The 25,839-nt window shown below is 37.9% G+C and overlaps 1 protein-coding gene across 41 annotated transcripts in view; it reads right to left on the reverse strand.

Moving 5' to 3' along the window:
* The window catches only part of SOX6 (SRY-box transcription factor 6), a 389,870-nt gene that overhangs the window by 79,547 nt on the left and 284,484 nt on the right, over nt 1-25,839 (reverse strand). For 29 of the 41 annotated variants that reach the window (XM_085548565.1, XM_032444750.2, XM_085548564.1 and 26 more), the window contains 2 exons: nt 14,513-14,636; nt 5,948-6,027 (listed from right to left, as the gene is read on the reverse strand). In XM_085548565.1, coding sequence (XP_085404691.1) covers nt 5,948-6,027; nt 14,513-14,636 — 204 coding nt within the window. Of the gene's footprint in view, nt 1-338; nt 393-5,947; nt 6,028-14,512; nt 14,637-25,839 lie in introns of all 41 variants that reach the window. The other 12 variants (XM_085548579.1, XM_085548578.1, XM_085548583.1 and 9 more) reach the window with 2 other exon arrangements.

Raw genomic sequence — 25,839 nt, forward strand, 5'->3', positions numbered from 1 at the left:
GAACTGTTACAGACTGTGGAAATAGCTTCTTTCTTAAACACTGCTGTAAATTTTTTATTACATAATGCAACACTATTCCATTAAGCAAGAATAAAAGTAACAAAGATTTGCAGTTTAAAGAAGTTACGGAAGATACAGGGCATTAAATAGGTGAGAAAAGGGTCTTGCAGCATTAATGCTGCTGGCTGTAGGCGGCTGATGACTTTAGTTAATGGCTTTGTTTGCCTGTTTTTACAAAACCAAAGAAAGGAGGGAGATTCCCTCTTGTTTTACCAGGAAGGCCATTACTGGAGGAGCCAGAAAAATCCTCCTGGCAACAATTTCATCAGAACTGATACCTTACTGCAAAGGTCTCGATTTTGATGGGCTGTTCTTTCCTTATGAAAATGAATCTGTAAGATAATTCAGGGCTGAAGATGAGGAGGAGGAAAAGAGGGAGAATTAAGAGATCCTGCAAATAATTGAAGTTATATGATAAAATACTGACTCAATGACATCATTTTCATTGATACTGTCACTGATATAATTCAACTTGATAACACAGATATTACACTTAGACATAAACATTCAAGCAGAGAAAGGCATAAGTATAACTATTTCATTGATTTTAATTAAATTTTCTTAAGTATTGCAAGCTTGGCGTATTTTTAATTTTAGTTTCATTAAAGGGCTTGCTTGTTCTCTCAGAGCCCTAATAAAAACCTTCTTTCAACTCCTTTCTTTCCCATGCTACAGCCTACATTTCTACATAAGAAAAGGACCAAAATATTTAATTTACTACTTCCATACACTGAAATTTGCGCACACCATTCCCTTAATTTAGGCCACTATTCACTGTATCATAATAAGGAAAATTCTGCTAAATTATGCCCACCTAGAGCTCAGTAGTCTTTGAATGCTAGATAAAATCATTCTGTAAGGCTAATGAAGACAGAAACTCTGTCTGTAACAATATTAAGTTTGTTTTCTCTAGTGATTCGAAGAAGTGAGCAATCTGTCAGTAATACATTGAGGGAAATTACTTGTCTTGTAGGAATTCCCGCTGACAGTCACTCACTTGCAGTGCTGACCCAAACGTCTACCTGCTGACAAACAAATTACAGTGTCTAACTTTGAGAAGGAAACTGGCTGTTTTTAATTTTGATTGGTCTCACCAAATCTCTTTCACAATTATCCAATCCCCATTCTTCACTGTGTTAAAAAAAAAAAAAAAAAAAAGGAAAATCTTATCGTTTTTGCACTTGAAAAAATTATTATTGCCTTCTATATCCGAGAGTGTTATGTCAGACAAAACTGTTAAACTGTGTCTAACCAACATTAAGACTGGCAGCCCTGCCAGTGACTGACTGGGTGAGTGAACACATTACTGAGACAGCATTGTAGAAATTAATTTTCTTCAATAAAGTGATTTTTAAGGCTCATATATTTCACAATCTAAACATATGTCACTGTTTCATAAACAAAATAAATGGATTAAAATAATACATTACCAGTATGCTGACACATGGAAATATTTTAATTAGAAATACTTAAGCTGTGTGATATTTAACTGCTATATTTGTTGAAGAGGAGCATGCATCATTTAATAAGACATAAGGCAGGTACATCACTTTGCATGATGTGGTACCAGAGTGGGACCAAATCACCTTGAGTGTAAGCTACCACTATCAGATCACATTAGACCCACTAAAAATTACTCTAAGGTTACGGCACATAGAGGAAACTCCAATAAGAGAAGCAGTCCACTGAAACAACTTTTTCATTGAAATAATAAGTCACCAAGATTCTAGTTTCTGAGAATAATATTTCTTCATAAAAGGCCACATTTAACATCTTAGCTATTTAAAGGCTGTATTTACATGACTGTCGCGTTACATTGGCCTCTTTCCTGCACATTCTTCTTTACTTACTTTAAGAACCAGCACTAAAATAGCTGAGGAAAGCAAATGTCAACTGTGTCCTGAAATTTATATGTGTGAGAGAATTGGAATAAGTAGGAATGTAATATATTGTTTACTGTACTGAGTGCCCTCTGTTCTCCAAAGGTCAAAAGCATTGTAACCTTAGAGTTACAGTTTCTGATTGTTCCCAGGGTTAAATACATTATCAAAATTAATGGTTCAAACCCCTCAACCTTCAGATATATGAGTATTCATGCCTCCATCTGCCGAACTGTTCAACTAAAAATAGCATTCTTTGGCCTTCACTCTACTCATATTGTGCCCCTGAGGCAGGCTATGCAATGCTTCAGCGGTGTGCTGGATCCACACCCAGCGGTATAACAAAAGGTCATTTACTTTGTTTGCAATTAAAAGAGGGTACGAAAGGGTAGGATGAGAAGGGAGGGGAGAACAGAAATAGACAAATACATGTTTAGTTAAAACTTACATTTTTAAAATCAATTATAAAAACTTCAGGCCTCAAGAACACAGCTGCAACTACAGTTAAGACTCGCCAAGGTTCATTAGGGTTGTAAGTGATAAATTTTAAAGGACAAATTACACAAATAGTTTAGGAAAGAAGTTATGAACTAAAGCTTTTTTGTTTGGCTTTTTTTTTCTAGGGCTTGCATTGTTTATGAATAACTCCAGTTAGTATCATTGTAGTTCTTCCATTTCTATCAACAGTTTATCAGTTGTGGTTGAGAGAGTTGCAACATTTCCTTATTTAGCACATAGACTGCTTTGTAGAAGCATACAGGAATGAAGGCAGATTTTTAAACCACGAAGAGCACACAGTAATCTTCCTTGTTTGAAAGTAAGGATATATAGCTGCTCCATCTGCCACCACTGAGACTTCCCAATAGCAAGATTACAAGATTTTAGCAAGATTATTCCTCATACATGTCTACAACCAGTTAATATCACTGCAATCATTCGAGAACTAAGACAAAATTCAGGGAAATGCAAAAGGAGAAAAATGGAACAGAAGGTTGGTAAAAAAAAGAGAAGAATGAAAATTATTGGTTTAATTGTTTGTTTTTTCTGCTCTTATTTATCAATTTTAAAAACAACCAACTTTTGATGTAATATGCATCAGAACTGGTTCACACACCTCTATGTATTTCTGCTACAGCTATTTCTGTAATGTATCTTTAAACTATTTAGCACAAGGTTGATAGGGTGGAATTCACTCCCAGTTGTTTGAAGCTGGAGGAGTAAACAGAAGCAGTTTTGTTTCTCTGAGACAACAACTGGAGAACTGTTCCCTAATCAGCAAGGTTCTAATAAGGTGTGGTTCTAGAACACATTATTTAAATCTTAGCCAAATTGCTAAGGAAAATCATGAAACAAGGCTGAGTTGTCATGGGAAATGTGAGACAGATTGTATCTTTTTTTCAATGCTGCCATCAGTGTCACCTCCATGAGATCAGTATGAAATGAAAACAAGCTACCTGACATCAACCCAGAGCAGCCAACATTCTACTACTTCTTGAATGGTATAGACATTTAGTAACTACAGCTACAGTCTTCAACTCCAGGAGATACATTATCCGCAGGTGAGACATGGGTGTCCAGAGAAAACACATTTTGATACTAATAGGCTAAATAGAGCTCCAATGAAATAGACAAGACATTAATTATAAATCTCTGTCAGTGGAGAAACATCATCAATGCAATAATTGCTACAGTTACACAATGTACCTGGGAGTAAATTGTTTTCTCTGCTAGCAGATTCACAGCTTCCATTGAAGCTGTCCTAAGACACAGGAAAACGAGAACACAAAATTGCTGGTATCTCTTACTCAGTGCTTGATCATCCCCAACAGAATAAGTGAAAAAAGAGGAAGCTACAACCTTGAAGCAGATAAAGAATTTCCACAGCAGTTAGATATAGATTTGGGAATGTGATTTTGCGAATAACAGTAATGTTATAGTAAAACTGAATCATTAGGGCTCCTGCAAAGCTTGTTTAATTGTGATAGTTTCTAGTCCACAAGTTCTTCAAACATAGATACTGTACACACACTCACATGTAGTAACAAAACTAAACCTGCACATTAATTAGCTATTTCTCCCGCTGGCTGAAAGGAACATAAACTGGTTTTGTGATCAGTATTTTAAGCACTTGGGAAATACTCAGATACCATGGTCACATATTTATGTAAATAAATAAGTGGGTGGGGTGCACGGAAGCAAAACAGAGAAAGAAGGGGGAAGGGAAGCAAAGATGAAAAAATAAGGAGCTGAAATGCTACACCCTTAACAGTCTTCATGATGCATCATGCATAACAACAAATTCCATCCCACAATCATACCTAAAAAACATTTTATTTTAGGGTACACTTAGACAAAGAAAGCATCAATACTAAGAGTCAATAAACTTCAGCCAATTCAACAATCAGATGAGCAGATACCAAGGAAAGGCCAAGTACTCTATAATTTAAGTCCTTATGAATGTGAAACGTTAAAGAATTTCAAATGCCATAGAAGTGAAATTCAAACGAAATAGAAAGGGTGGAGGGAAATAAGCCAAAAACCTCTGTTACAATAAGTATTTCTGAAGGGAAATTCTATACCCTCAAGCACTCAAACATTTCTGAATTTATTAACACCACTTTCTTCAATGGTTCTTTTCTCTATCTGTGCATATCATTTTTGTCAGCTTGGCCTATAATTTCTGAAAATTAATGAAAATGCAGTATTGCATAGGTTCTGGTCAAGGCTGATGTGCAAATAGATCTGTGGGTCCCATCTATAACAGCTAATGGGACTTTTCCTTCAGTAAGTATGCAAGTACAGATTTTCAAAGGAAACCAGCTAAAATTGAGTATGTGCTCTTTTTCCTTTTGAAACACTTTTTAGTTTAAAGTTTGTCTAAGAGACAGTCTTAATATATTATTATGACCCAGAAACATTCTGGGAAATCTTGCTCTGAAGTGTCAGGGTGTTCCCTTTCTAAGTTCTGCTTTTAGGTTTGGTCAGCTACAAGTTCAAGGGGTCTTTTCTGACAGTTCCACAAGTGAAAAGTGAGTTTTGGTCCCATTCTCACTTATGCTAACTCTGCAATAAGAATATCAGCAATGGGTAAAGATGAGAGGGTTTTTTAATTTGCTTTGGTCCCTCTGGAAAAAAGGTATAATTGCATAAGGGTAAGCAAAGTAGATATTTGGATATTAGTGTGGCAGTACACCGCTATTCTAGGCACAATTTATTCCTACTTTGTATGTGAACTGAACTCTAACAGGGGTTTCAAAGGTTTACTTGCAAATAGTTACATGCATCTTTAATGGCCTCTCCTCTCATGTTCACTGTCACTTCCTTTCCACACATTTTAACTCTGAAAGCTTTTGACTGTTTCTTCATTATTTATGACATTGTTGTGTCTTTTCTTGTGAAATTAAAAACTTCTTGCCACAAAAAGCTAGCTTATAACATGGCACATAAATCTTCCTTTCACAACATTTCAGTCCATCTATGCCAAAAAAACATAAATGACCAACCAAACATCCTGACTATGCTTGGCATTTGACCAGCTTAATGCACAGAATGATAGAGATTACCTAAATACATAAGCCAAAAGAGTTTGCAATTTATTGTATTGTCAACCCCACAGTGTCCATGAAAAAAGCCTCAGTAGCAGACTGGTTTTCATACAATCACTGCCCCAAATACAGGTAGTACTGTGCAAACACAGGGGAAAGACTAAATGAAAATAAAGTGGAAAAAGACCCTTGAACATGTCTCTTACCGATTGGTCATATAATTAAGAAAATACCATTAATTCTACTTATGTAAAATACACAGAACGGTGTCTTTCAGTTGGAGTATCAAGGTTGAATGCACGTTGCTGTGTTTGCTGTACCACAAGTACATAAGGTGTTAATCCTCCTGGGCTGTGCTCAAAAAATATTTAACATTCAGGCTATTATTTAGCATACAGCTGGTTAGCAGTTTTCCCCTAAAATTTTGGCTTCGATCCCACATTTTTTTGTTCTGGCACATACCTGGAGCTGTAAAGGGCTGAGTCCAGAAGCAGCAGCAGCTGCCATTGTTGATGGAATGAACTGCACAGGGTAGTTATCACCTGTCGGGAGAACAATGCGTGCAGGTTCAGACAATGAGCAGAGAATAGCAGCAGACAAGTGCAAACATGGACCTAGGATTGCCTGTGCTCCACAACACTCTTCTAAGCCTAAACATCTGCAAAAACAAAAGGCTTTGCTGGGCACGGACTTGCCATGCTCCCCTGGAACTTCTTTGTTAGCAGATAGCTCGTAGGCAAACTGGCAAAATGTAACAAAACATTTTTGTTTTTCAAAAGCCACGTTCAAATCAGGCATGTAAACTTGGGCACAAAGTGGGACTTAAGTCCACAGACACACAGACAAGACTCTAGGAAACCCCAGAGGATCCCAAAGGGAAAATAATGCCACCACGTTTCCTAAAACAGGATAAATTTGCTGCAACCCAAAAAATGTTAGTCCTGATTAATGCAGAGTACTTTCCTTTCAGTACGAAGTAGCTCTTTCCTGGGAAAGCCACCTAGCTGACCTAAAAGAGACCGAGGTTGTCTTTGTTTCAACAACTCCTTTCAGACAAAAATCAAGCTAAATCATCTAAAAAGCAAAACAAACAAACAAACAAACAAACAAACAAAAAAAAGCTGAAAATATGATTTTAGATATCCCTTCCCGCTGAGACCCTACTCAATTCTAATAGATGAAGCAGTTGTTCAGTTACATGAAGATCCAGACCCAAAAATCTCTGTGTTCTATTTTCTGGGAACTGGAAATGTGCGCCCTCTGCATAGAGAGGACAGCAAATACTTTAGAAAATAAGAGATACTAATGATCAAAAATAAGTGCAACATGGTGTCACACAGGGCCAGTGAGACTCTTAGTCCATGTAAAGAGCAAAGGAATGCTGGAGCAGTTTATCAATGGAATTTGTAATGTAAAAATTAATACAGTGATGGATAAATTACACTGTAACTATGACTTCATGGAATATCGCTTTGGCTCAAGGTTCTTATTGAAAGTCAGAGTTATGTACTATCTGTAGTCTACATTTTAACAGACTCCTCTTCTGTACATTGTTGAGATTTATAATATTCAGCCTGTTTTGTGTTAACTTTTCCATGCTGAAAGCATAATGTAATAATGAGGGAAAATATCACATCCAAAATGAAATAATCCGGACATTGCAGGAGTTAGATTATTTTTGTCAGCACCCTCAAAGTAAGTAACAGTGCCCAAAGTCTTGGCAGGCACCGGATTTCTCAGAACTCTTTTTATTTACCACCTGAGGTGCTATTGTGTTCAGCTCAGTTAAAACGTTCAGTTGTTTCACTTTTTTAATAAATTGTACATGTCTAATCCACAAGGCCTCTTTGCATCATATCCATAATACCTCATCAGACCATTGAGCACAGTATGCGCTTGTACACAGTCCAGTAACAATTGGCTTCTGATTGCATATGGAGCTCTGCTACAATGCATTCACTAACACTATATTGAACTGGTGTCCTATGGAGTAATGTTCAAAATATCTTCTCTTATTTTCCCCCTTCCATGAGGTTGATTTTAGTCTGCAAAGATGTTGGGGGTTTTTTACTTAAAAAAAAAAAAAAAAAAAAAGGCAACAACAGCAACAAAAAAAATCTAGCTCCTTTCTTAAACTACTAAAGCTGTCTCTGTGGTTAAGGAATTCTACTCATCTCTTTCATATTTCTATGAAATTATCTGAATAAATAAGATACTAAGTTAAAGAATGTTTCTTTCAGAAATATTTCACAAGGTTTTAAAAAAATCACAAAGATGTTGAAATTAATGATGCTTTAAATGAGGGGTGAGGGGGGAAATAACATTCCGAGTCATCAGCATGGACCTTCTTTCAGAACATTTTGGAGACATTCTTTCTTTAAATATCATGAATAATTCATTCCTATTCCACACAGCAATCTCTTCTTTCTCCCTCCCCCTCCACGTATACTTTTTAAGTTCAATACCAGTTGCTTTATTTGTACTAAAACATTTTCCATGTCAAACATATTTTTAAAAAAATCAAACTCTAAAAGAATTCCCCGCGGCACTCCTTTTTCACAGCTGTCACGCTCCTATGGTTTGAAATAGCCAGATATTTTACACACAGGCATACACACACACACCCACACACACAGGCAGACACACGGAGTTTTTAGCTTCACAATTAATTTAACAGTATCTCTACCACACCCTATAGTGTTCTTTCGCTCACCTGCTGGCTACAGTTCCTTCTTTTGTTACAGGAAAATATAATTTCATAGTTATGCAATTTATTTATTATTAACGTACCATACTATTCCTTGTTTCTTTGTCCTTATTTTAATACCCTAAATTACAGTTCAGTCCTGGTGTGTTAGCAGCGTCAGTGCGCTGAGAACAAAAATTAATACTCTGTCAGCCTTGGAAGACTTTGCTGACACAAAGCAGTAAAAGCAGAGCAAAGGTATTTTAGGTTTTTTTCCTCCCTTGAGGAAACTGAGCATGCAGGGAATTGACTGGTTTAAATTTTTAATTACAGAAGGTACATATTTCCCCCCTCTAACTTTCTCAGTGCAAGAATGGATCAAGAAGCTTCTCAGTAGCTGTCTTGGCAAGAAATCAGTCAATGTATTGTAGCATTTTCTCTTCCAAATTTGTTCCTCGATTTGGAATGCTTGCATGAAGATCCATTATTTTAAATTTGAACAAAAGAAGACAGAGCATGTTCATACAAGTCTGCTTTAGGTACCAGGGTGTGCTGGCCTTTCATGACCAGGCTTAAGCAGAATGCCAAAAGAAGAAAATCTGTTATGTCTTGCAGACTGATCTCTTCAATCTCCTTGCTGTGTTGATTGTCTATTTACATTTGGCTGCTGCTGTTTATGTATAAATTGGTGTTTACAAGCTACAGAAAATCACACCAGACTTCTGTTTCAATTGTCAGGTTGTGCAACATTTTCAACCAAATAAAAGCAGCATAAAGTTGTACCATGCTATTCTGTGTAGAGATAACGTAAATGTTCATCTGTTTGCCCTGGATTAAGGGATGAAGCATACTGGATTTTATTTATAGGATGTATGGACTTACTTACTTTCCAGATCACAGCTTTGCGAGTTGTAAGGAAAAGAAGTAAGTCTGGCCAACAGAAGAGTCAGCTCTTGTGTGAGATTCACAGTAGGGGAAGACTTTGGTTTATTACCAGTCTTTTAAACCTGTCTCTTCCCACATGGATCTTGAATGGCCATTTGCACATTACCCTTATGCAGCCGTAGAATAATAGGAAATGGGGGTGGAAGAGCTGTGCCAGATCACACACTGCAGGACCTCCCCTCCCAGGCACAGTAAGCAGACAGAGCAGAGTATACTACGCCACACAATGTTGTTGGGACACAGCAGAGATAAAGATGCCTACCCCTTCTCGAGGACTGAAGAAAAGGTTTACAGAGGTAACAGATAAGGCAATACTATGTAGCATCTCCTCTGCCTGATGACACATTAGTTCTTCCTGAACAGGAAGGATCTGAGTGGGATCTGAGAGGCACATCGCTGCCTTATTGCCATCCTCACAGCACAGCAAAATCAGTTGCCTCAATGATTGCCTGCTTGCAGGTAAAGAACTTTAGTGCAAATCCCAGTTAAAAATATTCAGCTGGCTACTACCACTTCCTACTCCCACCTCAACATTTAGGAGTGAGGCACACACAGACTGCAGCAACAGATCCTGAAGGCTTCAGATTCCTTGTTGCAACCACTAAAACCCAACAAGGAACACATGACAGACTAGGTCAGTGCTGGGAAATTTCCATCAGAAACGAGACTCGTGCAGCACCTCTGCCATGTAGAGATACATGTCCAAATCAGTACACAGCTGATTCTGTTCTCACATGCCAAGAGGAACAGCAGCTTTTGGAAACACAGTACTGTGTTATATAAAATATGAGCCATTTTCAGCTTTGGGAAAAACTTCTGACAGGCCTGTTCCAAATGGAAATGGCAATGATGAATATTAGTGTAACCCAATGGATCTAAGAAGATGCTAGCTGTGCACACTAGTTATTGTATCGACCAAGTTTAATTAGATCTCTGATAAATATCTCAATGCTGTAATGCTCTGAGGTCTGGACAGATGACAATAAGTATGACAGTTTTGGGTTTTTTTTTTTTTTTTTTTTGTCATGTTTCATCCAATCTTTTTCAATGATTTCAAAGTAGTTACTATTTATTTGCTTCACAGCAAGAACAGAACAATGACAACAGTTTGACTTCATTTCCCATCAGCTTTGCCACTGGCCTAGGAAAACAGTCTGAATTTTCACATTTCATTATATTGCTAGCATACAAAAATCTCCCTCATATTATTTTAGTATATAAAACAGAATGACCTAAGCAGGTAGACGGGTTATTTCTCAGTCATTCTAATCATGATCTTTATATACTTTCTGGATTAAATAAGAAGATATGCTTTGAAAATACATTGCAGCATATTACTCTGAAAATCCATTTAAATAGATGTTTGCATTCTCCATGCCTCAAAGTCTTTGTTTTCAATAATCTATTTCATAGGTACTTTCCACATCTGATGAAGAACTGACAGAACACAAAACACTTGTAGAAGACTATGCAGCACAAGTGGTCAGTGCTTTTAAAGTCAACCTAATGCATTGCTACACAGCTAGCATGGTCTGGCTCCTGCCCAGCATTAATCTCTATCCTTCCTCTGTCACCACCCTACTTCCCCATTCCCTCCTATACACAAACCTGGAAAGAAGTAACTCCTGAGGCACTGAAAAACAGGGGCAGGAGCTATTTTCCTCCTTATAACTCTCAGTGCTTCTTTACCCAGGGCACCAAAGAGGAAACTCTAATCATATTCAAGAACACTCCAGCCCACTGACTTTTTGTGGACTCTTGCAGTTAGTTAAATAAGGGGAAATATGCCCTGGAAGAAAATGTATAATGATACTTATGTTACCCAGCAGTTCTGAGCAGTATCATGGTCACAGTCAGAAAGCTAGAATAGTTGCTTTGCAGTACTTGGAATGCAAAATAATCATAATAATTGTGTGGCACCTCTGGGCAAGTATTAGCTTCCTAACAGCTGCCTCTCTCAGTTTCCCACTGGAATAAGGGGCAACCCCATAACCAGGTACTCTGCAAGGCTCGTCGAGTGCCTGCAGGTCAATAGTCACAACAGTCATTTGAGATGCAAGCGCCCTAAAGTTTTAATTAATCCAGTATACACTATAAATACTGAAATATGTATAAAAAATTAATTAGGTGGTCTATGCAGCTCTGATTTCTCAATTAGTACTTACCATGCCGGAAAATTATATTACATGACTTTGAGATACATAAGGAAGCACGGGACTTTGGGGTTTTTTTTTCTCTAATGTAATTATTACTTGTCATGAGCTCTTGCTAACTTCTGGCTCTTTCACCACCTAGAGTTCCAAAACATAGGGGAAGAGAGCTACAGCCACCTGATATTATAGATCCAGCCAGGCAGTAGGAAACTGCCCTGGTCAGATAAAAAGAATAGCCATACATCAGAAATTCTGAGTTTCCTATTCACAGCATTTTAGAGCCCAGGAGTTCAGCAGGCTTGTTCTGGAAGGGCCTCAGAATCCGTTTAATTCTCTTTCCTTCCTAGAATTCCTCCCATTGATGGTGTAACTTACCGTAGTTTGTTACATTTTCCTTCTTTAGTTTAACTGCAGAGTTTTAATTCATATTTGCAACAGTACGCAAGCTGATATCTTAACACTGAGCTAAGCAGACATGAACTTGGTTCCCACTGAGCCCATGAAAACATATCTGCACGGAAAAACACAAATAATCATAACGCTACCTGTGCATCAAGGTCAGGTTTCTTATCCTGGCCATCATGGTACACTAATGTGGATACGCTGATTCCAAATCAGAGATGGCTTATATCTAGCCCATTTTGTGGGCTAAGAAAGTAAATGTGTGTACACGACAATAAGACATTTCCTAACTGACACAGAGTTTCAAAAGTGCCCATCTCCCACAACTCCTATTATACTGAAATCCCTTTCAATGTCATTTCTGAATGTCATGGAAAATCACCACTGTCAAAACTTAGTCTTGCCTACATCAATCTAGAGTAAAACCAAAAATTTTTCTTTTCTTTTTTTTTTTTTTTTGGCAAAAAACAAACAGGCTGGCAGAAAGAAAACTGTAGTTCTCTGAAGGGTTAATGCACCTCCTTTCTTTCCTCAGTAGTATAACTGAGTCTAAACTGACAGTTCTAGAGGTGAAACTTTCATTTCTCACAAAAGTAGAAGAGTACAGGTAGTAGCAGTCAAGATCATAAATATTCCTCAGAAATGACTTTGAAGAACCTCTCTATGAAAAGTGTAACTTAATCTCCAGTTTCATTAATTCCTAAACTACTGTGCTGAGAGTGCCAAAAATAGGAATTAATCAATAGAAACTGTAGTTATGGTGTGTTTTTTTAAATCATGACCTCTCTCCAACAGAAACTACTAACCTGTCTAGCTCCCTGTGCCACACGGTGTAGAGCTTAATACATATAATATAAATATTCTCTTTTCTTGCCAGCCTCTGAGTATAGCCAGATCATTGTGACTTTGGTCCTTTATTAGCATCAGTTGGATACAAAACACTAACATACTATTAAGTAGCTCAGCTCTGTTCCCAATAGCTCTGTTCTGAGATATCTAGGTCTTGATTTCTGTCTGTGTTTCAGTCTTTTAACATTTGTTATGTACGAATTTTTTTGCATTCCAACAGGTAGGAAAGACGGTTTTATCACTTCTGCAGTGAGGTCAACAGAGTCACATGTAAAGCAGATCAGGCTTGATAAAGAGTCAGAATAGCTACTGTAAGGAACACCTTGGGATAACTGCAAGATCTGTTCCTGTGCAGAAAATCATGCTGGTATTCTTCTTCCAGAATCACTGCCATATCAAGTAGCCTACAGAGCCAAAAGTGACATGAAGCGATTTGACATATCACCTTTCAGTGGGGCAAGGAGCTACCAGTTTAATCACTAAGAGTGACTCAGAAAACAACTTCAATTAAAATGAGGAAAGCAAGAAAATAAAACAAAGACCCTCTCACATCTGCAAGATGCTAGGTATTAGCCAGGATGCTGTAGACAGTTTCTACAACTGGCAATTCTTATCACATCTTCAGAGAGAAAATATTCTTCGCTTTGTTCCCCAAGTCTTGTGAGGTGGCTATATGTGTGAATGACCATCAGCCTGTGCTGCCAGCTAGAGCCAGCTGCCTTTCAGAGCTCCATTATGTGGTTCCTGCACATAGTGCCCCAGCAAGACAAACTAGAAAAGAACTTTGGGAGTTTTAAGACTGCAGATAAGATAATTAAAAGATTCAGTGTTTAAAAACATTTGGTGTCTAAGGAGGAATGTCTCTAGACTAAAGAGCCAGATTTGAGCTGGACAAACGGAAATGCTTGCTGAAATCCTGTTTGGCCTCATTTCATCTAATATTAAGTAAACTTGCTAGAAGAGATTTTAGGTTCAACCTGGCTTTTAATTAGCACATTGTTTATATCATCTATTATGAGGTTTTACTTTGGATAGGACCCTGCTCCTGCTGCAGTCAACTGTAGAAATACCACTAACGTCAGGGGGAGCAGGATCAATGCATTACTTTGTACATTTCATTTTTAATGTCAAAAAAAGAAACTGGTATTTATGTTTTGTAGTTATTATCAGGTTAATATGCTAAAGGCAGCTTGACAGTGAATTAATGAGCAAAATAAGGTGGCTTCTTCTGGACTGATGTCACTTATAAAGAATGCACAAATGAAAATAAGGTTGACTCGTATTTACTTAACTATCTTCCTACATTGAATTCCTTTGGCAATGTGTCTTTAAACATTTAAAGCCCTGTTTACAAGGAGACTCTGAAAGTAGCTTCAAACCATTATATCCCTAATTGAATTCCCCAGGAGTCCTGTAAACTCAGAGGAAAAAAGAAAGAAATCATAACATTTGCTAAATCATCTCAAAACATATTTCACTGCAAGGTTATATGACCTGTTACAAGTCTGATGAATAGGAGTGAACTACTGAAACCTTTTATTATTTAGATTGAAATCAAACAAAAAGTTGCCCATTTGAAGCCTGATAATTAAACTATGCTCACTCTGACTTTTATCAGTAATTAAGAGTAACAATTTTGGCACAAGACAAGGATACTGAAGATAACACAATTAATTACAGATACATAGCTTTTGTACAATGGCACAGGGCAGAGCAGATGCAAATTAGCAGACTAGTAGGCCAATATTTAGAGAAAATGACTTCTGGGGAAATTATGGTTTAAAAAAAAAAAAAAAGACACAACATTTCAATAACTAATATTCCTTCTACCTCCTTCAAACCAGAAGCTTTTTGAAGCAGAGCTGCAAAACTTCACACTATTTCCAACTAGCTAAGCCAGTAGCGTAGTATCCTCTATATGAGATAGATTGCATAAGAAGCTACAGTTAATATCTTAAAATGTTAAATAGCTTCACATCCCTGTCAGCTTACCTGGCTTGTAAGTTATTCCTGGGGGGAAGAGGAATCCCTGCTGGGCTGCAGCAGCCGCTGCCAGTGTCCGCTGGTCGTGTGGAAAAATTGGGATCATGAGCGGAGGCATGTGACCCTGAACCTGCTAAACAGAAGAGAGTCTCTGATCAGAAATAGCACAAATTTGTCTTGACAGGTATTTCTGCAGTACTGATAGTGTTCTTGTGTTCACACAGTCCCACGGAACCTTCTCCTTAATGTAATCCCTGCCAATTTCACATTATCACATCAAAGCCCTCAACTAACATTGTTTTCCCTCAGTGTCAAAGGTGTAGCAGTCTCAGTGAACTGCACATTTTCCTACTTGTTAGTTTTTTTGTTTTCTTTCTTAGTTAACATTCTCTGCCCTGGCATGAGGTAAAAAGTATAAAATCTTTCAAACATACCATAGATTCTTTAAAAAGAAGAATGGTGTGTATTTCCGTTAATTTTTCACAAGGCTCTTTATCTTTGGTCATGGACAGCAGAATGACAAGTATTTCAGAAGTAATCTCACCACTGCAGTAACCACTCCAATGTTCAAATTTTAGTATCCCTAGGGTAACTTTAATTCTGAGATTTTACGATGTTGTGTTTTTCATATATATACCAACAACTCAGGTACGTCATCTCAAAAACTAACTGCAGTATTAAATAATCTCCTAGACAATACCCCAGCTCTTAAGATTTAAGGCTCCAGCATCTTGGCTCCCAATTAAACTAACATCCTTTGCCATACACACCTCACTATAATGTACAAATTGCTCATCTGTCTAAGCAGTTTTATAGTTTTATGCACTATCATGTACCTTGGCAATTATGGAGCTGCATACACAGAGCATTTCAGAATAAAACATACTATATCAAATTTAATTTGACCTTAATAAATGTATCAAAGAGTACAAATGTACAAAAGCAGAACGTTCTTCACTTTATATTAGGATTTGCAATGAACATGTAGAAAACAGGAGATGTGACAGAACTGTGCCCGTTAAACACACTTTTTTTCCTAGTACATTAATTTATGCTATGTATGAGACAGTGGCTAAGATCACTAAGAGTTTTTATCCATCGCTTCTGAACCCCACAGCCACCCAAGCATTTGACTATAATTTGTCTGATTAGCAGTTAAGTAAACATATAATGATTTATGTATCAAAGATGGAAAGAAACTGGTTTTTTAGACAGAAGAAAAAAGTCTGCCTTCCTCCCGTCATAAATCGATGGTATCAAATACTATTAAGAAGTTAAGGTACACTTCAAGCATTTTTGTTTTCATTTTAATTCCTAAAAAACTTTTTTTTTTTTTTTTTTTTTTGTCAAATCCCATATGGTGACCTATGACATTGTTTAAATAGTGCCAAATTTTCTTGTCATATCCCCATTACATTCATAACCATTGATGCAGTGCAGAAATGCTACTGTGTGTGTCTATGAGGGTTAATTTACCAACAACTCTCCTCTTGGGAAAGCCCTAAGATGTAGGTTAATAAAGGTCAAACAAAAAATAAACACTTTACAGTATTTTTTTAAAATCCATTTCTCAAGAAAATCAACTTATAATAAAAAGGTCTTTGTGCAATTACTGCTACGGCACTGGGGCGTGAAAGAAACTCGCTTTGAGCAGCTATTTCTTTCATTTTAGCTGAGGTAAGCCTGGCTGTGCATTTTAGGTTATGAGTTAAACTTGGTTAGATTGGAGTTGATCCCCACGTGCCCAGACCAGGCATTTACCTCTGATAAAATGGTGCTCGTTTTGCTGCATGTTGTTACTTTACACTGGCTCTACAGGACTCCAGCAAATGAAAACCCAGTCTTTGTCTGATAGAAACAACTGCAGGATATTGTAGAATTTAAAACATAATACAATTAACAATCATTTTCCATAGTTTCCAAATGCCATCTAATCAATGGACCCAAGGTTTCACAAATATCCCCTTCAATCACCAAGCACAGCTGGTATTTCAAGGGAAATTGCACAGGTACAAGACACCAACACAAACTCAGAAGATTCAGGAAAACAGAGAGGGAGCTGTGGTTGGGATGACGTTGCAAACATACACCCACAGCAACTCTTCACATCATAGTGTCATACAAATGATTTCAAACATATTATTAGCACCAAATCCTAAAATGGTCATTGGCTTCTTCTCTATGAAATGCTGTGCAATTGTATCCACTGTTATCAAAAAGACTTTTTAAGACCATCAAATGTTTTCTGCAAGTGTGGAGAATTACCACTGCATGTTCTACCTGCGTGTCCTACCTGCTCCCCTTCCATGAGGTACTTTGAACGTGGGATCAAGTCCTCAGCCTATATAAATCAACATAACTGACTAAATGGGTCTTAGATTTAGCGTGCTAACTGCGGCTTACACCAAAAGAATTACAGAAAAAAACCCATACCAAACGGCAATCCTTCCCTTCCACTGATGCATGTTAAATATTATTCCTAGGTCAGTGCTGAATTATTTTATCCATACATGCCCATTATCAGCACAGGTCAAGTGATAAGCACAAATAAGCATTAAAAGGCCAGTGATTGTACAAGCACCACAGACACCTGTAGTGTTAGATGTAAAATGAATATCCAAAATACAATAGATACAATTTTTTTTTCCAGGGAGATTTGGTGCCGGTTTTTCCCCCCCTATTTTCTTTTTACTGAGTGGTGAAAAACTGGGAGGAGGGACTGATTGGTGCACTTCATAAATTCGGCTACATGCCCAGAAATTTTAATTGCTGAGATGTTCTTCAGGTCTTTCTGAAAAGCAAGACGATAGCAGATGCCCGAGAAACACTTTGACTCTGCCTCTTTGCATTCGTAAAAATAGAGTATTGTTGGATCGGCACTTTCCCCTTTTGTCTCCTCTGTGCTAAGTTGTTGATGATGCCATTTTTTGCCATCTGCCCTAGAGCTTCATTAAAGATACATGAATGAACTAACTGGGCTGCTATCTTGTGAGGAACAGGTGCTATTGTTTGTCCCCGAAGACTTGCACTAAAGATCTCACTCAGAATACTTGAGAAAGAGCATCTGCAGCAGTCAGTCAGAGAGTAACTTGGCAGAGCCCATACTATGGGCTAATATGCAAACAGTGACACTCAGGGGGACTCATTTTCTCTTTCATGAAGTTTTTTGGTGGTTTTTTTTTTTTTTTTTTTTGTTTTGGTTTGGGTTTTTTTTGGTGACATGTAATAAATGTTTGGTTTTGAACAATTCTGCCAGTCTATACCTTTAACAGAATTGCAGCAAACCCTGACAGAATACTGAGAATATTCCTTCCAAAATTCAGTTCTTCAGCCTCAAATCTAATTCTCTGTTATTTAAAGATTTCTTATTTTTTCTCCTTTAAAGATTTAAGATTGATTCCTGTTTCTATACAACAAGCTCAGGTTTTATGGCATTAAACATGAGCAGTCACCAAGATTAGGAAACTCTTAAAAAGTAGTGTACCATTCCTTTAATATCCCATCACAACTCTGACAGCCCTTGGGAACTGATTACAGCACTTCCTTGCCTGAGATCTAAGTCAGGAAGCAACTTTAGAGCAAATCAGCCCTGATTAGTTCAAGAAGCAACTTCCAATTTGATTCTCCCTGAAATGATACAAGCTGGTGGCCCGTTTGATAAGCTGAGCAAATCTGCAGTGCTTTGTCCCAAAGGCACATGAATGCTAATCTTAGAAGTCTTAGGCTGGACAGTCCTTGTTAGAAAGGACTGTTTAGGGTTGTATGGGGTAAATGGAAGCCAGAGAGATACGGCTTACCACTGCAATGGAAATTACACTGAATGAAAATGACCTCTTCCGGACAAGGAACAGCACAACTAGTGAGAACATCTAAAGAACAGGAAGGGTTCTGTCTTTAAAAAACAAACTGCTTCTAAAACAACTAGCATTGCATCTAGAAAAGCAAAGGCATTCAGAGAAAATGATGGCAGCAGTGCAAGCAAAAAAGGCAGCTCACACACTTCTGTGTAGCTGAGCCGACCACGGACTCCAACAGTAGGAAAAAACTCTACCCTATCCTGGTGGCTGAATTCCTCTCCAGCTTTTCAGGATCAAACTTGACAAGCTGCCTCTCCTATGCAAGTAGCTTCAGGAAAGGGGAGAATAAAATGCCACTGAAAGCAGGCACAGACCTTGTAATATTTTATCATTATAAGCAGTATTAATATAAAACAATGTGATAGGCTAAATGCACTCTAACCCCTAGAACAGTCCAACATCCAACTATTTGAAACCACAGCCTTTGAATTCTCCCACCAAAGAACAATTTCACTCTGATTCTCAACGTGTGGAAATCCCGTGACGTGTACTGAATCGAAAGGAGTAATCCAGCACGTGCTACCTCAGTAACAATCACCAACATTTACTGAACTGACTTTTTAAAAAGTCAGTCAGCACATTTAGTGTATGAGCTAAGAGCTGCGATGCATTTCTGTGAAAACCTAATGCATTCACAGGCATCCCTAAGCTTTTCATTGTTAACATTTGAATTTCTAAGAATTCTGAATTTCTTAACTAGACGGCAGGGCCAGGCTACAACTTCATCCTTTCTAGGTAATCAGTAAGATTTAATTTCTATAGTTAAAAAATATTTAAAGTTTTCTACACTCGCCTTTAAAAATTTTAGGGTTCTTATAGCAGAATTTGGAAAATAATGGTTGTAATGTCTGCTCGGTCAGTAAATTACATTCTAGGTTCCTTCATTTCAAAAATCTTACTGCCACTGAAAGCAGTGATTATTCTCACAGTACCCCCAGTACACAATTTTAAATACCCTGCATACGATACGTGCTTTCCTCACAGCTATGTTAAGTGCTCTGTGTATGACATATAACTCTGTGGTTTTTTATAATGTCACTGGAATTTTATTTAAGAACAAGGCTCTGTTGTTGTTATTTGTAAGAGAAAAATCTTTGTAATGGAAAAAGGGGGAAAAATGTGAAATTGCTTTTATTTTTCTTAGATTATATTGGTGACAGTTCAAGAAAGTAAACATCATGAAGCATACAGATATCATCATTCATGAAGCATACAGATATCATCATAGTATCATAGTCTCGTGCAGGTTGGAAGGGACCTTAGAGATCATCGAGTCCAACCCCTGGGATTCGAGCCTCCTGTGTATCAGAGCGGCACTTCTACCACTTGCGCCACAGGGGATTCAAACCCTGGCCCCGGTGTTGCAAAGCAGCATTCCTACCACTGCGCCACCGGGGCACACAGATATAAAGACTTCTACCAGATCTCAGGTATGTGAAAATCAGAGGGACCACAACGCTTCAAAGCAGTGCTAAGATTTGTGCAGGTTTGTGTCCTAATCTCCTTCCCAGCTCTGCCAGTATTCAAATGAAATCATGCTGTGACTTTTTCACAGTTCTTTTTTCAGCCCCCAAAACGATCTATTTAGTAAACTGCAGAAGAATTGTACTAAAAAAAAATGAAAAGGTCTTTTGGTTACAATTGAATGGCCTGGCTGTTTTATTTGTGCTACTCTGATGAAACAAAGTGACTGTCAGGCTGCGTTAACAGTTCTAAAGGACTTGGCTACTTTGTGTGCCAGTGGTGGCTGGGCCTTTTGTTCTGAGCTCAGAAATGTAGCTGATGAACTACCAAGACTTTGAATTAATGCACCATCAATGTCCAACATTCTCTAATTTTAAGATAATATGTGAGAGCGGACCTGAGCACTTAAGTGAGAAAGCTCATCTAGCACAAATGATCCCAGGGAATCATCTGTCACTGCATAGAAGGAAGGATAACCTATGGAAGGCGTGCTCCAGCCGGCCCAAAGTGATCACGCAGGCACTGCATCATAGCTAAGAGACACAAAATTGCATTGACATAGCTCCCACACTGAAAATTATACACCAGCTGCTTTCTGCTCCTGTTAGCAATATAGAATCACTAGAGCCTATATCACTATATAGGGAGGTATATTATGTTCTAATTTATCTGCCATCTAATTATCTACAGTCTAATTGAAAAATATTTCCTCTCAGTGAAGTACATGAGCCACAAAGAACATGTCTGCCAATGAGATCCCAGGGGAAGTGCTGGCAAATAAACTGTAAAAAAGATACCGTAGACTTGCAAAGTGAGAACATTTCATATAGGAAACAGTATGAAAAATAAGTAATCTGCTACAGAATTTGTGAATGAATTCTAACTGCTGTTTTCTTTCTTTTTCCCCCTCTCTTCCTTCCATTTGCCCAACAGTTCGGCGTGATTTGGAGATTTAAGCCTACTGCATTGGCCACAGTATTAATGTGAAAATTGTGGCCATGATCATTGAGAGAAACAGAGCATTCTTACTTTTATTACTTCTTCCTCTCTGCTTCAAAACTTGAAATGAGCTGAACATAAATTCAATCTGCTTGGGAAATAAAGAGGGGAGCAACAGAAAAGTGCTTCCAACCACACAGAAAACAAAACGTTTTAGAACACTAGCTCCTGTTTCCTTTCTACTAGCTTCTTCTTGTATTGCCCTGTTTTTATCCAGCTTTCTTGACTACCTGGAAGTAGAGAATTCAACTGAAGATGATCTCATGAAGAGTATGATAAATGGTAATTAAATCTATTTAAATTGTCTGTATTTTAAGAAACTCTCACTAGGAGGGATGGAGAACATCTCTGCTGTACAGAAATAAATAAAACATGTTATGCAAAAGTGAATTTATAGTTCATTTGGAGTTAGAGATCTACCACCTTTTCAATCCATACAAATGCATAATCTTGTCAATTAAATATTATTGTTAAGGTCTAGTAGTATGTTAAAATCACTTTAAAGTGCAACTAAGGAAAATTCATGTGTGTTTATTACTCCTTAAGGGTCTATTAGTGGGTATTTTATTCAGATTTGTGTTGTAAAATCTGCATAAACTCAGCATATTGTTATCCCCATGTGTGCATTTGTTTGGTTAAAGCATAACAGCAAATCTCTGTTTTTGCAACTTCTTGAAAAGTCAAGAGAACTAAAATAGTCCTAATTTTAATCAGATACAAACAGTTATCTCTACAGAAGTGAAGAGTTGACTATTATGCAAATTGTCACAGTTAGTGGTCACCAAACTATCACAGAAGACTGAGCAAGTCAATTATTTCAGATATTTCCAAAGACTAGTGAAGATGTATGTTTCTCATTTCCACCTTGTCTTATTCTTGCCAAAATATGAAAAATATTGCAGCTTAATGATACTTGTTGATATTTTATATACAGAAGCTCCATTACCTGAGCTCAAATCTAAATATAAATTATGTCAGAAATTCCCCATTAGCTTATGTTTATATGGTGATTTCAAAACATGCAAGATTTTTGGAGTACACTGAAATTTTCTGTTGATGGAAAAAATTAGAGCAATAGATGCTTTAAAATTTGCATTTCATATTGGTGCTTTCAAGCAGAGATTTCCCCCCACATCCTTTCAAGAGGGAGTTCTTTTTTTGAGTAGTAGCCATCACTAGTTATTAATGGGAAACTAATTCCCTCAATAGAAGGGTTTGCAATGTGCAGTGCAAAAAATCATGTAACTCTACAATGCTGATGACTGCTAAAGGACAGCCTTTTGCTCTAAAAAAACAACTCCAGAAGAAGTGAGAATGAAAACAGAGACATTTCTTAGTGCCTCCAATCAACAATTCAAGGTTGTTTTTGTCAGTGATACAAACAAAATACAGGACGTATCTTAAATCCAGGACTAACTGATGCTAATAGGTGTTATGCCATTTACTTCGCTACGGGAAGAATTTCATCACGATCATCACATTGCTTTTAGTTTTCTATGTTTCTGACAATACATACGAAGGTTTTGTAACCGTTCTGTATTATAACTGTATTTTTCAAAGCACATACAGCTATTGAATACAAACATTAATTAATTCAAGCTCAAAGACAATGTTATGTCTGCAGGATACACTGGAGGACACTGGTACAAAGTGACCCTAGTCTCTTTTTCCAACACAGAGGTAACAACACAGAGCAAGTATAAAGCAATCCCCTTATAATCCACAGCTTGTAACCTCTATATCCTATTGCACAACTGTATAAAGGGCTACCCAAAGTTGAAAGCTATAGCTAATGAGGGACACACTGTGCTGGAAACTCAGAATGAGGCAGCACTGGAGCAGATACATGACAGTGGCAAAGTTTAGCCCGTGAAAGGTTTTGTGCTGGCAGGACACAGAGGTGGAGGAGAGTCACAGCTACGACAAGGAGCTTTTCCATCTTTTCCATCCCACCCAGTCCTGTGGCTGCTTACTTCAGGGATTAAGTCCTCTTGTGAATTTACACTCCTTTACCATCTTCCTTCACATAGACAGTGCTGCTATTTTTCTTGAAGCCGAACCTGATAATATGCAACAGGCCAGGTCAAAGGAGTTATTCACACCCAGTGAAAATATTCATATTTATGATATATTTTTGAAGGAGATTTAATGCAGGAGAGTAACCTAGATAACTTCCACAAATCACATGATGTTTATGGAATGTCTAGATAGAAACACAAAGGGTTATCTGCAATTATGTGCAGAACTGGTTTAAGGCAGAAAACTCCTGTGTCTAGAGATCAAAGTCAAGTCAGAATACTGATTGCATGCAAAAATTAATTTGTTCCATCTCTTCCTAGGATCCCTCAGATTCTGACACAATCTGACCATCTTTGCTCAGAAAAGGCTCCAAGAAGCTGGTGTGTTTGCCTACAGTGACTGAGGTGATTGCTACTGCTAGGTGTACAGTAATTATTGCAGATTTGGAAGTAAGGAACAGAGAGCTTCTTACATCCCAGTGACATACACACAGCCTGCTTCCTTCCTACACCAACTGTGTCTGGCTCAAGTCAGTTATATTGGCTCCTCAAGTTCCTACAGCATTTATGATTCATCTATAAAAACATGTTGAGAGAATAAAATCTTTTAAAAGGTAAAATAAGGCAGAAAATCAGGAAATTCATTTTAAAACGAGCATTAGGTATTTCCTATCCAAGTTTAGGTGTTAGAATTCCAGCAACAGCTATCCTTCAAACCCAAATCCACACTGCTGTGCTGCCTTTTCTGCAGGCTACCCTCGATATTCAAGAAGGAATGCCAGCCTTCCAATTTTCTGGCTTTCTCCGCTCGGTAAGAACTCCAGCGTTATTTAAAGCGTGCTTTTGCCTTGCCAACAGATCTCTGTCATGAATCCTCCGCTCGCACTCTCGCTCCTAGTGGGGCTATTTTCTTCAGCTGCTCACGGCAGTCGGTAGGAAGCGGGAGCATGGAGCTGAGCTGCAGTACAATTTCTGCCTGCCGAATCCACACTCAAGAGCTGGTTCTGCAACTGCAGCATGCCCGGAGTTTGTGCAATGAAACGCACGGGCAAATCTACATAGCATTATCAGGCAGCAACAATGGCCCTTTGTCCAGCTGTGGCTGTCCCCCCTCCACAGCCAGGCCTTATCTGCTCAGGAAATGCCTGTTTTAACTGACAGGTAGGAGATTAAATCTACAGCTGCCGAAACACAATCTCCACTCTGTTAGATAGGCTTTCATTGAAAGGCACTACAAACACATAATTTGTTTATGTTGTACCAGCAATCTTTGACAAAGCAGACTGTCTAGCTGAGACAAATGTGGTTAAACCCATTTATTGTATTATTTCTGCTACACAGAACAAGCTCTTAAAACGTAGGAACTAGACAAGGCACAAAGCTCTAGCTGTCTAAAGAAATCAAGAATAGATGACTTCTTGTTACACTAGCCCCCTTTGCACAGTGTAGCATGTTCTCTCCTGGAAAACATCCACTGTGATTTCTTTCTGTCCTCGTTTTTTTTTTCTCCCTTCCTTCTCCCCCCTCTTTTTTTTTTTTTTTTTTTTTGTCAGTCGTTCAATGATGTTTATGTTTCCAGGTTTTAAAGTTTCTTTTGTTTTCTCTAGCATCAATAGATATAAAATAACTACATCGGTGAAAGGATGCCTTCAGCTTATGAAACAAGGGGATATTTCTGAGAGACCATGCTCAAAGAAAGAATAATTTTCCAGACACACTGTCTGGTCCTCCCGACTTAATGCACACTCAAATAGAAGTTTTGCCTGACTAATGAATGCTGGACAGATCCCCCCCCCCCCCCCCTTCACTCTCTGTTTTTTAATCATCAATCACATATTTCTCAAAACATTACTTCATTTTTGTTACACCTTCTGCCTTATTTTAAAATAATATTGCTGGCTGTTTATTTCAAATGAAAGGCACAGGGAACTGATGAATTAAGTGTTTATAAATCCTAGTTTTCAGATTGAAAATGACCTTTTTCATAATGCAAAGGCTTTATAAGAAAAACCTGTCTTTTAGCTCCAGCTTCTTCAGGCTATATATTACTCCAAATAAATGGATACTATATGCTGTATACAATAAGGGCAGCATTCATCTCTTGGGAGAAGAGCCCCAGAAACTCTCCTTACTTCAAGTGCAGCAGCACCCACTCCTGAGAGCAGAGCGTGGCCCACACCAATCTCTGTTTTCTGTATTAAAGGTTGTGTTCCAGCTGATCTGCATATGCCACTCCAATTAATGTTACCAGGAGCTGTGTGCATACACGTGCTTAGCCACTGGCACATTAAAGCATCCCTTCACTCAGACGAAATTTAATCAATGAGTTTTCCCAGCATTATCACTATAGATGCTCAATAAGGAAGATCTTGTAAATCACAGAATTATCACTCTAATTGTTAATTGTAATCAAAAGGAATAGAAATAGGAAAGGTAGTCGATCTTAATTTTTGTATCATTCATTCTATTTCTATAACTCTCTCACCTCTCCTGGGGCATTCTTCTACATACCATTTTGCAGTACGTTGGTTTCCTTATTATTTTATTTAACCTTAATCACAACATCCATCTCCTGAGTTGAGAGGAAGCTGTACAGAGCTACCATACGAGCTGCCACTCAGAACGTTCAGTTTGGCATAAAATTAAAAAAAGTATGCAATAAACTGGCTGAATCCATTGGGAATCCCTCAAACAGAATGGATAATGAGGGGAATCCATAACAGACATAAACAAACCCAGAAAGATGTCTGGGGCCAACATCATTATGTAAGATATATGCCCAAGATATATGGGTATACGTTTGAATGTTCAACTTCAAACTCTGCCCGTATTAGATTGATTGAATCTCAGCATGGGGTTCAGTTAATAAACAAACCTTGCCTTTGGAAAATATTTGGGGCTGAAATTATGTATTATAGCCAGGCACCTACTACATTTGGCACGAAGATGCCCTTCTACCTTAAAGCTTTGTTAAAACAGGATTGTAAAGAAAATTAAA

Source organism: Coturnix japonica, chromosome 5 (assembly GCF_054131305.1).
Source record: "Coturnix japonica strain WE chromosome 5, WE-NBRP24, whole genome shotgun sequence".
In the NCBI taxonomy this organism is placed as follows: domain Eukaryota; kingdom Metazoa; phylum Chordata; class Aves; order Galliformes; family Phasianidae; genus Coturnix; species Coturnix japonica.